At 43.2% G+C, this 15,581-nt stretch overlaps 1 protein-coding gene across 1 annotated transcript; it reads right to left on the bottom strand.

The window, feature by feature from the left end:
- Positions 1-57: 57 nt before the first annotated feature.
- Positions 58-2,893, bottom strand: LOC112350104 (ABC transporter E family member 2-like). Its single transcript, XM_024685765.1, has 11 exons — positions 2,777-2,893; positions 2,481-2,721; positions 2,316-2,433; positions 2,174-2,263; positions 1,811-2,115; positions 1,550-1,745; positions 1,310-1,495; positions 986-1,255; positions 681-926; positions 465-608; positions 58-401 (listed from the first exon to the last, which is right to left on the bottom strand). Exons 1-10 carry the CDS (start codon positions 2,862-2,864, stop codon positions 489-491), a joined length of 1,860 nt encoding a protein of 619 aa, XP_024541533.1. The 5' UTR covers positions 2,865-2,893; the 3' UTR covers positions 58-401; positions 465-488.
- Between the last annotated feature and the right edge of the window lie 12,688 nt (positions 2,894-15,581).

The raw sequence follows: 15,581 nt of genomic DNA, 5'->3' as shown, positions 1-15,581 counted from the left end.
CTTATGGCTACTATAGACTCGACGACCACCCCGGTGAGCTTTGAAGCATGTCTCTCTTTGATTGTGTTTTGACATCCTTGGACAGCTCTTTGATCTTCGCCACCATTTTTGTTTCTACCTTCTGTTTTTCCGTTTTCGAGAGTACATTGCTAGCTTCTTTCGACCAAATGGAGAAGAAGTTTATGGTAGTTGCGATGGGACGGCGTCTTCTGGTAAGCTCTTGGGATGTTTTAAAGTCGCCTGTCGATTTACAGTTTTGTTTTCGCTCTTCTTTCTTCTTTTTGTTGTTCTTGCGAGATCAGTCACTCGGACCTCTAAACAACGAACCAACAGAGAGAGAAGTAGTGTTCCAGCGTGCGTACAACTCGAGCTCCACAAAACGAACCTCCAGATCGAGAGTACTGTTCCAGCGAAAGCAAATGGCGTGTAAGTAACCATATAATAGAAACATTTTCGTTTCAAACCTTTACAGAAGCAAACCGGACTGCTCAGTCGTCCAAGTAATAGTAAGATCCGGCAGCCTTTTGCTCGCGATCTTTGGTGGAGTCGAGCTTGTTGATCCGCGGCCTAAAGTTCGTGGGATCACGCCGGAAGGTGATGTCCAGGTGCTGCGCAAAGCGAAAGAGTGGAATCAAATCAGCCATGAACGCCTGGAGAAGGAGAGAGAAAACGCTACTCACCGAGAGGAACAGGTTCATCCCCGTGAGGAGACTCTGGGGCGAGTTGGCAACGCACTCCACCGACGGTTTTTCTTCGTAGACGATGACCCTGTCCGCCAAGTACGTTGCCATGATCAAGTCGTGCTCCACCACGAAGGCCGTCTTCTTGGCGTGGAGGATGAAGCGCTTGATCACCTTGCACGCCACGAGTCGCTGCTCGGAGTCCAAGTGAGCGCTGGGCTCGTCGATCAGATAGATGTCCGCGGGCTGCCAAGGCAAATGGTTTGATATGCTGCGAGGATAAGTTCAAGGAAAAGCGCTACTACCTTTCCAAGGCAAAGGCAAATAGCAACGCGCTGGCGCTCGCCACCCGATAAGTTGGCAACTTCCCGGTCCATGAGTGCCTCAATCTGGAGAGGCTTCATCACGTCCGTGTTGAATTGAGGATGAAAGCACGAGTCTCGGATCTTGGTGTGCAGCAAATGCCGGACCGTGGACTGGGACTTGGAGTTGATGTGTTGTGGCTTGTATGAGACGTTGAACTCGGGAATTTCTTCCGAGTCACGAGCGTCGTCGTCGGATTTTAGCAGCCCAGCCTGAGATTATAGAAAAGCTTTGCATGTCACGAGAAAATAGTTCTGGAAACTTACCAGCATTCTTATGAAAGTGGTCTTTCCAGTGCCATTCTCGCCGAGCATCACAATGATCTGCGAGTCTGTAAAGTTCCCCTCCTTGACTTGAAGCTTGAAGCTTCCTTGAGTCCTCGACATGGCAGGATACTTATACCGAGTGTACGTCCGGACTTCCTCGGGGCTCTCTTGAGCGCTCTCGGCAACCTTGCATTGACATAATCCCTGTTTTAATTGCAAGTTAGTGAAAACAATTCTTACCTTGAATGTGAGGGACACTTCACGGAACCGCACGTTTTCCGTATGAATGTATCCAGCGAGGAATATGTTTATGCCTTCCCTCACAGAGAAAGGGAGCGTCACAACACCATACGCACCGGGATTTCCATAGAGGCAGCAAACATAGTCGGATAGATAGTCGAGAACACTCAGATCATGCTCCACGACAATCACATAGCTGCATTGCAACCTCAGAGTAAGTCGAGGGGAACGAGGGAAACCAAGAAGGAAAAAAACATGTACCTGTTTGGTGTGAGAAGGGACCGAATGACTTGAGCAGCCTTGAGCCTCTGCCGAACATCCAGAAAGCTGGATGGCTCATCAAACATGTAGACGTCTGCTTTTTGCACGGCCACCTCGGCTATAGCAAAGCGTTGGAGCTCTCCACCAGACAAATCATCCAGATTTCGGTCCAAAACATCGATCAAATCAAGATCATGGCAAACATCCTCCATCACGCCTCGTTCATCCTTCCGCGAGAGAGCTTCACCGACGGTGCCTTTAATTACCTTCGGAACGTCGGAAACGTTCTGCGTTTTCGTGGCCACCTGAGGCAGCAGGCTTCGTTAAGAAATGACTTGAAGAACCCAAGTCCTGTTCCCATACCTTCAAATTATCTTCCAGATATCGCATGAAGTAGTTCTGGAGCTCCGATCCTCTGAAGTATGTCAAGATCTCTTGCCAGTCCGGTGGATCCTACAACGTAACACTGTCATAGGAACAAAACAAATACCGCAAAAGCCAGTACCGCAAAGTTCCCCAAGTTGGGCTTGAGGAACCCGTGAAGAACTTTCAAGGCGGTCGTCTTTCCAATTCCATTCGTCCCAACGAGACCCAAGACCTGGCCCGGCTTTGGAACAGGCAGCCTGTTTACGAGAACACTAGTACTACGCATCTAGAAAACCAAGCAAACCTGTGTAGCTTGAAAGTGTTCGCTCCATACCGATGCGTGGTTTCTTTGTCCAACTCCTTAGGAAGCTTGATGATATCTATCGCTCCAAATGGACATTTCTGCCACACAAACCACTGATCGAAACAAGACGGGAAGGGGGAATCGAAGTGGCCGACCTTCACGCAAATCCCACATCCAATGCAGAGCTCCTCCGAAATGGACGAGATCTTGGATGCCGGAGAGACCTCGATGCAAAGCTTCCCTGGAAATTCGAATCTCAGATCGCATACCTTTCAAGAGATGAGAACAAAATTTGCCTGTTTTCACCACTGGGCAGCTCTTCTTGCACTCCTGATGGTACTTCTTGGGCTTGCAACGATCAGAGTTGACCACGGCGATCCTCATCGCTCTCCTCCCGCCTTCTCGGCGACTTGATAAACCCTATTTTGTATACTCATAAAGGAAATCTCCTTTACTTTTTTCAAGCTAAACTCTTTGATCTAAAAATGCGGGTAAAATCTATCCAAAATCCCTGGAGCGTGGAGACAAGTAGCATTAATTATAGTCATTCTCTCGCAATATAATGTGGCTGCGCTTGTGATCGTTTCTATCCAAGAATGTGTATCACCAAGGAGTGCGCCGATCCCACTGAGGCTGGAGTTTACTGGAGGGAGGACGATTGCTGGGTGCGATACAGCGCAAGCACCGAGCATGCCATTCGTGACGGTCACAAGAACAAGGTCTGCTATGTCATTGCGTTCTAGCAATAGCTTTCCAGTTTTGTTGTTTGATTTGATAGATCTCCAAGGGACGAGCATCGAATGTTTCTCTGGGAAGGATCACCTCTGCGAAGTATCCCAATGGACTTGACTACCAGATCGATCTGGAGCGCATGGAGCAAGTTAACTTGCGGAGTGGCTATCGACGGGAGATCAAGATCATCGGAAAAGTAAAAGTTGGAACTCTTTTGTTCTTTCGCAAGCTCCAGTTTCCTGCTTTTTCTCCAGGATCCCGAGGATCAAGCAATCGAGCACGCAGTCGAGGAGCTCCTCCAGCTCATGAACAAGGAGAGTTTCCTCAAGAAGGTGGTCACGGAAAAGCATCCAGAGATAAGAAACGTTCGACTCAACACGTTTCTGGCCGATAAGCCCGATATGTACCGCCAGTTCGTCCAAGCTCTCAAGGAAACCGCCAAGACAAACAAAGAGCTCATCAGTTAAGTTGTCAATGATCATACATTCTTCGAACTTAGAACTTACATGTGGTCGCAGTGGAGATGTTCTGCGCTGTCAAGCAAGGAGACTCTTCGGAGCTCAAGTCTCTCGAGTACGTCTTTCACGGGACTCCATCCGAAAACTTGGAATCCATCAAGAAGAATGGATTGGATGCCAAGCTGTGTGGAGACACCAGGAAGTTTTGGGTCGGGAAAGATCCGTACGTGAGCCTGCAGTACTGCAAGACGAGAGCCCGTCAAGCTACAATGGCGCTCTTCCTGGAGCTCCGAGGACATGGAGAGACCGAGTGGAACACCGCAAAGCAGCGCAGCATTCCAAACACAAAGTCGAGCGTCCTGCTGCCGGTGGCGGAGATCGATCTGCCTGTAGAAAATCACTATGACGACGATGACGACGACTACTACGACGACGACGACAACTAAAATCGAAGCTTTTCTCTTTTCTGTATCTTCTCTTTCACATTTGACGTTTCTGTCATCCTTCTGTTCGTGTCTAAAAGAAAAAAAAATTAGAAACAACAAGAAAGCTCAAATGAAACCCTAGGATGAATGTTGCCAAAGAGAACCAAAAGACGCCATTAACTACGAGGACAGCCGCTCTTTCATGTACAAATCTATGTACGCGTGGGCCTTCATTAGCTCTTTACACTTTGGCGCTCCTGAGACGATCAAAAGGGTGGTGTCTTTTTGTTGCTGGTCATCAATAATTTGTTTGGTCCCAGGACATTTCCAGATGTTAGTGCTGTAAACAGGAACTACGGAGGACGGGACATTGCTGGTAAGTTTGTTCTTCTTGAGTAATAGTTATCTTTATGATATCCGTGGCAGCATGCTTCAAAGATGACATTTTCTCCACAGGCTAAAACGAGAGATCAGTACAATGTTTTATTTTTTTCCCACGGAATCTTCTTCGTAGTAACTTGTGAAAGCGTGCACGCTGCAAGGACCTTCATAATGCTTCCTGGGCATACTCAAGATATGAGGGAAAAGGAAATGCAAACTTACTGGAAATTTATACGTGATGATCGAATTGTTTTCCCCTTCTTTCAAGCCTGGTCGTCTACAACCTTGGAGCTAAATACTTTACACCAAAGTTTTAATCGATTCCTGAAAGCTTATGGAGGCCATGGTTCCTCGGAAAAGAAAGGGGTGCGTGTGTGTGCCAGCATTCATTTGGAAGTATCCCAATTCTGTGCAAGTTTAATAGGACCAGCCCATAGTGATATCGTTTACTTCAGCCTGTTTATTCAGTTTATATACATCGTAGGAATCTATTCCCCATCTGCCTGGATATGCCACCTGGAAAAATAAAGTCGTCATTGTATACAACTCATGAGAGAAGAGCAAAATTACCAGGAGATCGCTTTTGTTATGAATATCTGGGCAAAGCAACTTAATGCCACCATATTGCACCTAATAAAATGAATATGGGACAAGATGTTAAGTACAATCTAGGATCGAATGAAGCTCTTTTCTCACATAAGGAGCTGCAACGTCTGCTACAAGAGAAAGGAAGTCAACGTCATTGAGCTGTAAAACGAGAGAACAGAAGCAATCGATACCTTTTTTATTTTAAGAAACAGAGATTTAACTGTTATTACATTTGTTGCTACCTTCTTCGGCCATCCGTGTGATCTCCTGTAATGCTTTTTCTTGCATTCAGGACCAACAGAAATTCCCACCTACTTGAAAAAATAATCATAAATATCTTTAGAGATCCACAGCATCTAAAGTCTTGGGAGAGGCTCTAATGCTTATACGGTTGGGTGGTGAACATCATACACTAGCAGAGTGCCTAGCGGGCAACAAGATAAAACTTCAGTGTGATTTTACATACTTGTTCATCGTAAGCACTATATTCCAGTACAGCTTTGATAACACCTGAGCTTGCCCAGCTTGCAACGACCAAGTCCGGAAATTTAAGTCCAAACTACGCAGTCAAGGCACCTGCGTATGAAGCTCCCTGGATTCTTGCCTTGCTTGCTTTATCGTCAAGTTCTGTGCTAAAATCACGGGAAAACACGCTCTAGATATTTATCTACTTGATAAAGAGAGCATAATCAAACAAAGCCTGCTGTGTTGTGAGATACTTGAGGTTCTCGCAAGTGAAGTTTTGAAAGGGATAGCTCTCCCCACGATGCTCAAACGATTGCCGCTGTTTGCATAACAATCGATTAAAAAGGATGCTAAATGGTATAAGGAGAGATGCGACAAAAGCTTGAAAATGGCTAGAGGGCGAGAAATATCGGGCTGAAAGTAATCCAGGAGCTCGAAGTATCTTTGAGAGAACACTCTCGGATCCTAGATCAATAACACTAGATAAGACATGCAGGACGTACTTCTGGATCAAAATGGTTGACTCTGGAAAAAATAACTAATATGGTTTGCGTTTGTACATGCAGCGGAAGAGAAATGTTGCCGGTGGATTGAACTTCTCCAACCCAAAGCATAGCAAGTAGCTGCTGCAGTAGCCAGGAGGAAGAACAATGTTTCATAGAGAATTTTTCACATTACTTGATGAAAGGAGCTTCGTCGAAGCTATACTCCTGTTTCTTTTGATTGGCTAACGACCTTACTTGAGAAATTTCGGACTCTAGCGTCGTTCTTTTGACTTCCCAGCTCGAAAGTTCACCAGAATTCACCATCGAGCTGTAAAAGAGAAAAAGAGACCAATGGAGAGGTGACTCTCTTGGCTGTTGTTGAGAAACCGAGCTACTTCACGAGGTTTAGTTTGTTAAAAATTAAGAACGACGACTAGAAGTTAACTTACCAAGCCTTGAACGCTCCACTGAAAGTTCCGAGTCGGCGCCTTGGATGGGCGCGCTACGATTATAACACGCGAATTCCAAAGCCTAAAGTCCTTAGCATAAATTCGTTATTCCATTCATTTGATAGATCTCTACTCTGTGGACATGACTACAAAATAGATCATGGAGCAAGGTAACTTGCAGAGTGTGGATGTTCTTTAGGATCCGAGCAGGAAGAACAGGAGGAACGTCTCCAGCTCATGAACAAGGAGTGTTTCCTCAAGAAGTTGGTCACGGACAAGCATCTGAGAACGTTCGACTCAACGAGTTTCTCAAACCGGTAAAATAACTCCTTGCGAATCATACATTTCCTCTTCTAACTTAAAACTGGACACTCGTTGGAGATCAAATACATACTTTCACCAGGACTCCATCCGGAAACTTGGGCGTCGTCAAGTTGTGTGGAGACGCCAGGGGAGCCGTCACGCTACAATGGCGTTCTTCTTGGAGATCCGAGGACAAGGCGAGAGCGAGGGGAACTCCACAAAGCAGCGAAGCAAGAGCGTCTTGCTGCCGGTGGATCTGCCTGTCGAAATTCATTATGACGACGACGACTAAAACCAAAGCCTTTTTCTTTTCTGTTTCTCTTTTCTTTCATGCTAAAATCTTACGTACCACAAGAAGAACTTCGAAAGCTCAAAGCAGACATTACGAAAGTTTGCCATGAATCGTGTTTGCCATTGCGAAGAGACGCCATTAACTACGAGGAAAACCACTCCTTCATGTACAAAGATATGTAGGCGTGGGCCTTCATTAGCTCCTGGCACCTGGGTGATCCTGAGAGAATCAATGTTAAACGCAAGGGTGGTCATGTATCAAAGCATTACCAATGTCTGAACTACAATCCATAGAAAGGTCCTCGCAGTGTGCACAGCTTTCACAAGTTAATACAAAGGAGGGTTCTATGGGAAAAATAAATCATTGTAAATCTGCTAAGCATAAAAGCGCTGCCCTATCATTTTACCTCCTGGAGAAAATGTCGTCTTCGACGCATGCTGCCACGGATCCTGTGAGCCATTCAGAAAGATAATTCTAGAACCTGTTATTCAAGATTAGAACAGAGCAAGTCAGCATGAAGAAGAAAATATTTTACTAGCAATGTCCCGCCCTCCATAGTTCCAGTTTGCCGCACTAACATCTGGAAATGTGTTGGGACCAAACAATACAGCACAAATGTCGATGTAATCTAACACGTAGCAACATGAAGTCACACTCAAGCTGAGAGGGAAAAGGGAAAACAAACTTACTGGAGATTTATACGTGATGATCGAATGCTGTCGTTGGTAGGGGCAACTTGGAAGTAAGCTAATTCTGTGCAAATTTGGTAATTCCAGCTCATAGTGTCTTTAGCGCTGATATCGTTTGCTTCAGCTTGTCTTCTCAGTTTATATGCATCGTAAAAGTCACTGGAGGAGCTATCTACTCCACCAATACGTGCATATGCCATCTGGAAAAACAACGAAGTCGTGACTTGTATAGAACTCATGAAAGAGGAGCAAATTACCAGGAGATCGGTTTTGTTCTGAATGGCTTCCAAAAGTGGAGGACAGAGCATATCAATAGCACCATATTGCACCTAACAAAAAATAAAACGGAAAAAATATAAAGCTCGTTAAATGAAAACTATGTTAGTCTCAAGCTTTCTACTCACAAAACCAGCGGCAATGTCTGCTACCAATGACAGGAAATCATCATCTCTGAGCTGTGCGAAGTTCGCAAGTCTTAAGCCTTTGAGAGAAACGATTTAGAAAGGATGAAATACCTTTTGTGCAAAAAACACAGATTTAACTGCTGTTGCGTTTGTTACTAGACCTTCTTCAGCCAGCTTTGTGATCTCCTGTAATGCCTTCTTGCATTCAGGACCAACAGAAATTCCTATCTACATACAAAGAAGGATAAATACAGGAAATCTCAAAGTAAATTTACGTACTTGTTCGTCGTAAGCACTATATTCCAGCACAGCTTCGACCACACCTGAGCTTGCCCAGCTTGCAACGACCAAATGCGGAAATTTCAGTCTAAACCAAGCACTCAGGGCACCTGCGTATGAACCTCCCACAACAATCCATGGATTCTTGCCTTGCTTGTTATATCGTAGATTAATCAAGTTCTGTACTAAAGAACGTTAAGGTCACGAGAAAACACGTTCGAGATATTTATCTACCTGATAATATTCGATAAAGAGAGCATAATCATATAAAGCTTGCTGTGTTGTGAGATACTTGAGGTTCTTGTAAGAGAAGTTTTGGAAGGGATAGCTTTGTCCGTAATACCGATGCTCAATTGTCACGACTGCAGCTCCTAGTGACTTAGCTAGAGCCTGCTTGCATCAAATTTGATAAAAGGATGAAACGTTATGATGTGAGACGCTTACTCCTACAGCTGTTCTTTGATATCCGCCGCGGCATGTGGATTCTCCACAGAGGGCGAGAAATATTGGGCCTTGTTGGGGCTGAAAGTAATCCAGGAACTCGAAGTATCTTTGAGAGAAGACTCTCGAATCCTGGATCAATCAAACGCTATAAACACCAGATAAAAAATGCAAGGTCGTACTTCTGGATCAAAATGGTTAACTCTTTGCTTCTGGAACAACTGGCTCGTGTTGTTTAAGTTTGAAGATGAAGCAGAAAAGAGACGCTGTTGGTGGATTGAAGTTCTCCAACCCAAAGCAGAGCATGTAGTTGCTGCAGTAGCCAGGAGAAAGAACACGCATGTCAGCATTGGGAAAAATGCCATGATCAAACGAACCTCGCTTTGCTGATATTTGAAGCAAGCTGCCGGGATGCTGACAATTCCGAAACTGTTATTCATGTCAATGATGGAAGCATAGGAGGCAGCAGATTTTGTTGTTTTCTTTTAGGAATAGAACACAAACGGCTGTCTCATATGTTTTACAGCGAATCTTTTCTATTACTTGACGAATGGAGCTCCGTCCAAGCAACACCCTTGTTTCTTTTGATTGACTAGCCACTGTGAGAGAATGTTGATCTAATGTTAAAAAATGATGAATGGTAGGGACCTTACCTGAGAATAATTCGGAGTCTAGTGTCGTCCTGAAGTTCCAAAGTCACCAGTAATTGCCATCGATCTGTAAAAGAAAAAAAAAGAGCAAGCTGGAAGAGAGAGAAAGTAAAACTCTTATCAAGTTTTAGTTTGTTTCCTGCGAGCTCAAGACCAAAACTAATAGGATCCATGCATTATAATTTTATCACTAGCTCGTGCGAAGCGCCGCCTCTGGATCGGAAATCTGCCTCAAATGCTCGGTAAGTTTGATCTGAAACAATCGACAAACCTATGCACCGGATGTAAGCCGAAAGAAGGAGCCATTCCCCTAAACCTAGGGGGCGGGAAAATTCATCTAATCATCATGTTAATTGAAACCAAAGCATCATTTGGTACTACGAGGAAAGCCACTCCTTCATGTACAAAGATATAAATGCGTGGGCCTTCGTTAGCTCTTGGCACTGATCTAGACCTGAGAATCCAATCCAATGTTAAAAACAGGGTATACAAAAATTATTACTACAGAAGTTATACCAGTTTCTATGGTACATTCTGGCCAAAGGTCTTGGCAATGTGCGCAGTTCTTACACGTTAATATAAAGAAAGGCTCTGTGAATTCATCTTTGTTTAAAGTCTTCGAAGCAAAACAATACCATTCAGAAAGATAATTTCTAGAGCATGCTTGTTTAAGACCAGAATCAAGCCAGCAAAAGAAAGAACGAATTAATTACCAGCAATATCCCATCCTCCATAGTTCTCGTTTGAAGCTTTGACATCTGGGAATGTCTCGTGGCCAAACAATTCAGCACAGGAGTTGATGAATTACCTGTTAATTGTAAGAAAAACATCTGAGTAAAACATGAACAAACTTACTAAGGTTTAGCCGAATGCTGTCGTTGGCCGGAGAAAGTTGGAAGGCTGCCAATTCTGTGCAAACTTGGTACGCATAGCTCATAGAGTTTATAGCACCGATATCGTTTGCTTCAGCTCGCCTTTTTCAGCTCATTTGCATCGTAAAGTTCAACGGAAGAACGACGCAGGCTCAGAAGATTGGCAAACGCCCTCTAAAAAAAAGCAAAACATTTGACCTTTATGAAAGAAAAGTTACCAGAAGGTCTGTTTTGTTCTGAACAGCTTCCAGAAGTGGAGCACAAAGGTTATCAGATCTACCATATTGCACCTAGCATAAACAAAATGCTAGTCAACCTTGGTATAAATTCTCACGATGTTTACTTACAAAACCAGCTCCAATGTCTGCTATCAGCGATAAGAAGTCATCACCTTTAAGCTGTCAAATGTAGTGTTCGCAAGTAAACACGAAGGAACTCCAAAGACAATACCTTTTCCGCAGAGAACATGGATTTAACGGCTGCTGAATTTGCTACCAGGCCTTCTTCGGCCAGCTTTTGTAATCTCCTGTAATTCTTTTTTGCATTCGGGACCAGCAGAAACTCCAATCTACAAGAGAAACAAAGAAACATGAGCGAGCTTTGGCGTGAGTAAACATACTTGCTCGTCATAAGCACTGTATTCCAAGATTCTTTGCACCACGGCTGAGCTTGCCAGCTTGCAGCAACCAAGTGCGGGAATTTCAGTCTAAACCACGCACTCAAGGCACCTCCCACAACAATCCATGGATTCTTGCCTTGCTTGTTATATCGTTGAATAATCAAGTTCTGTATAAGAAAACGGAAATCACACGGTAAGATCATCATCCACTTAATGCCTGATAGTTGGAGTAAAGCAAGATTCTCATAAGTGAAGTTTTGAAAGGGAGAACCGTCTCCGTAATACTGATGTTCGACAGTCACGATTGCCCCTTCCAATGATTTCAAAAGAGTTTTCTAATCAAACTCGAAGATAGTGGAAAGTTTTGCGTCAAGCTTACCACATATCTTTGGTCATGCACTCGAAGACAACTGCATTCTCCACAGATGACAAGAAAGATTGGGCCTTGCCGAGGCTGAAAGTAGGAGCTCATAGTATTTTTGAGAAAATACTCTCGAATCCTGGATACATCAAGTGTATTACGAAAACAAAAATCAGGTTGTATAAATACTCTTGATCAAAATGGTGGAACTTTTTGATGCAGGAAGAATGAAATCGTCTCGTTCGTGTTAGTAGATCACCGGAGGAGAACTGGTGTTCGTGAAGTGAATTTCTACATGTGTAAAAGGTTATTATTAGTAAAATATCTCCAGCCCGAGTTGCTGCAGCCAAGAAAAAGAAGAAACATGTCAAAACTGGAAAACTCGCTATGATCTCACGTCAAAGAATCTACTGATATTTGAAGCAAGCTTACCGGAAGGACTGCTTTGGAGGAGTTTCCAGTCAATGCTGGAAACATAAGAGACAACCATTGTTCTATTCTTGAGGAATAGAAGACGAACGGCTGTCTCATATGGTTCATACCGAATCTTTTTCTAGAAGTTGCAATAAACCTTTCGTTGTATACTATGTTTAGGATCTCATCCGCGAGTTACAAAAAAGAACAAGAAAGAAAGAGCTGACTTACCATCTATGATACATCACACCATAAGTAATCCGTCAGAACACTACAAAATAATAAAGCTCGAGCTCGAACATTACTAAGCATACCTGGTAGCTTCTCTTTTATGAGTAGATCCAAAATCAAGCCAATGTAACAGCAGAGAGAGCAAAGCGTAAGCAACGAACTAGTATTTCTTCAAGCTCCGATCACAGTTAATTGAACCAAGAGTACGAGATAGAGCAAGTACTAACTCGAACTTAAAGAGATCAACTTCTCCGTGAAGCCGAGTAATCCATGAGCATACACTCATGCCGCCGGAGACACGACGAAGTCTGCCTCGTACTGAAACGGCAGCATTTCCTTGATCCACTCAGCTTCCCGCAACTTTAAGGGGATCCGGCCTAGTTACGTGTATGTTTTTGAGCAGGCTCCTCACCTCCCTCGACAGGTAACCGAATTTGCCATCAAGGCTGTAGCATGTCAGCTGGAGATCACTTTTATCCTCCTCCTGATCCCACAGAAGCCAAGACTTTGCGCCCGCAACTGCTGGCTCCCTGCATTGACATGCACGGTAACCACAAGAAGAACTTTCCACTTTGTGAGCTCGGATGAGACACCGCCCCTTGTCTTCAGGGACACAACGCAGCAAGTCATCCCCTCGGGAGTCCAGACAGGAAGAATGAGATCGGCACCACGCATATCGTTTTCCGCTTGATACCCGATAGCAAGGCCTCCTGCGAAGTATCTGCTTAACGCTGCAGTATCCGGGACTTCCCGCACGGCAAAAGAATTGCAGAATAGGGGACCACCACTTTGATCGGATGAAGATACCAGCTAAGCATACCTCTTCACTTCTCGAACTTGAGCAGGCTAGCATCTGCCTCCGAGAGGATGGGCGTCGCTGGAAGAGCGACAAACAACCTGTCTTTCATCGTAACACGACGTTCATATGTGACGCTACCATTGGGCAGTGAGGACAGACCTGCAGGCCTGTTGCAGCAGCAAACAATACCATCCTTAGCTCTCTGTCACCTTGCCTTCCATGGTGAATTCATTATCAATTCCACCACCCATGAGCTTCTACTTAACATGTTAACAGCCTCCCAAAACCATTTCAAGGCTTTCCATACTTCATCCAGGTTGACGAAGAACCATACTCCGCAACGCTCAGGCCCGGCTTGGGCATGTTTAGTTAGCAAGAAGTAGATCGGAGGCAGTAAGCATCTCCCTATCTGCTGTTGTCCTCATCACTCTTTCTTGGTAAAAACTTCGCGGTTGTGTCCAGCATGAGCGCAAAGTAGGCATTCCACGGAAACAAAACTCTGAGTGCCCAGCGGAGCTGAGGTTTCGTTCAGACCCCTTGCCTTGTCAAACACGAAAACGGCTCACCCACACTTTCTCGGCGAGCTGCTGTTGTCCTCGTCGCTCTTTCTCGGCAAAACCTTCACGGTTGAGTCCAGCGCAAAGCAGGCATTCCACGGAAACAAAACTCTGAGCGGGTTTCGTTCAAACCCCTTGCCTCGTCAAACACGAAAACGACTCGAGGATTACATCACGGAACTCTGGTCGTGAATGCGCTGCTGGTGATCACCATCCAAGAGCTGCTGCACCTGCTCCAATGTTTTTCCATGATTTCACGCTTATCCTCCTTTGATGAATGTGAGTTCTTCCCACTTCTCGCTCACTGCTCGGGCGATGCCAGAATCGCTGCCAGGCAACTGCTTATCCTTCCACTCCACGGCCGAAGTTCCTTTCTCCAATTCATGGAGCCAGGCATTCACAAGTAGAACACCATCTCTAGCTCAGTGAAGCTTTGTGTGCCAGGAATTCAGTCTTAAGTCCTTGGCAGATGAGGAGGCTGCTGTACACATCTAGCCTGGACATCTCCATGGCAGACCTCTGAAGCATTCAGCTATCTAAAATAGATGTTTAGATTAATTATTTTTAATAAACTTTTTAAAAAGTAAATTCTTTTGATATTAATAAATTTTTGATTGGTATTAACAATAAATAAATAATAAAGAATAAAGAAAATTAGGAATGCTTGGTTAATATTTTAGCTTTAGGCATTAACACAATTTTTTTGCTATGTTTTGTCTTTTTTTGTTTGTAAAATCAATAAAGATCTAAATAAAATAAATTTTTTATTTTATAAATAATAAATTTAAAATTTAAATAATTATAATTGATTATTATTTTATTAATTTGAAATCTAAATTTGCACAGTCTTTGAAAGGGATTATTTTTATTATTCTTTAGGCTTTTGAATGGGCTGAAAGTTAAATTAACATAAAATAATAGTTTTTATATTTAGAACAGTGCATAGTATAACGAAAAGATAGTGCGAAAAAGGTTTGGCAAGGTACTTACTAAAATCCACTAATTCCTCAAACTTTTTTCATTTATTGATGCTATCTTTGTATATTTTAAATTTTCATTGGTAAGCAAGGGCTACAAAAAATAATTCACCTCCTTACATTGCTAAGTTCCTACCCAATGCTCTCCCACACGTTCAAGTTTTATTACATATAATTGTGTAAAGAAAAAATAAAATAAAATATTTATTTTTAGCTCACTCTTAATTCAAAAAATAAAAAATTATGGAAATCATCATTCTATTATATTTAAAATTGTTATAGTTTAAAATTATAATATAGTATACTTTATTAAATTCTTCTATTAAATTTTTTAAACTAACATTATAATACCAACCACAATTTTCATTTTCTTTTCAATCTTAAACTTTCCTAAAACATTTAAATTAGATATACCAACATAACGTATGCACAATTTTGCAATTTCTTTTAGATGATTTATTTAACCAATCATACCAAAAATAAAATTAGATTTTAAAATTTTTTAACAAATATTTTATGTCATTTAAAATTCTTCACTATTGTGATTATTACATCTATTTTTACATTTATTTTTAATTCTTTTTTTCACAAAATTAACTAATAATCTTTTTAAATGTACTGAAACCTGGCAACAAATATATAATTTCATATAAAAGCATTATATATTTACATATATGCAAATAATAGAGCAACCTAAAATTCTAATTTTTCCATAAAGCCAAGTAATATGAATTTCATCTAAATTACACTAAAAGATGAAATGATCCCCATGATCCATCCAAGTGTAAAAGGCCTCAAATAAGCTAGCTCTTAATCACACTTAGAGAAATCACTTACTATCGGAAGCGCGCCATTGACGCCATAGTTGTAAAGAGCCCTAGTCATTTGAATCAAGGGTTTTTCTTTTTGGGCGGGCAATTTCAATGGGGAACAAGCCTTCCAAGCCCAGAGAGTCCGAGCTGGTTCTTCACGACGATCTCGCAGCGAATCCAGCTGCCACGGCTGCGCCGAGCAATTCCAGGTCGATCGCGTCCAGCGCAAGGGCTTCCAGCATCGCATCGGCCGCAAGATTCGGCGATGTCTTGCCAACGTCGATCCGCGGCGGCCCCAGCGCTTCCTCGGCGATCCCTGGCCACGGCGCAAGCTCTTCCTCCTCCACATCGATCCCGCGTTCTCTCGATCCAGGGCCTTCAAGCTCCGTAATATTCTTCCCACGCTCCAGTGGCGAGG

This window comes from Selaginella moellendorffii, unplaced genomic scaffold (assembly GCF_000143415.4).
Source record: "Selaginella moellendorffii unplaced genomic scaffold, v1.0 SELMOscaffold_45, whole genome shotgun sequence".
Taxonomy (NCBI): Eukaryota; Viridiplantae; Streptophyta; class Lycopodiopsida; order Selaginellales; family Selaginellaceae; genus Selaginella; species Selaginella moellendorffii.
The sequence above is the reverse complement of the archived record's forward strand: the minus strand, read 5'-3'. Positions and strand labels throughout refer to the sequence as shown.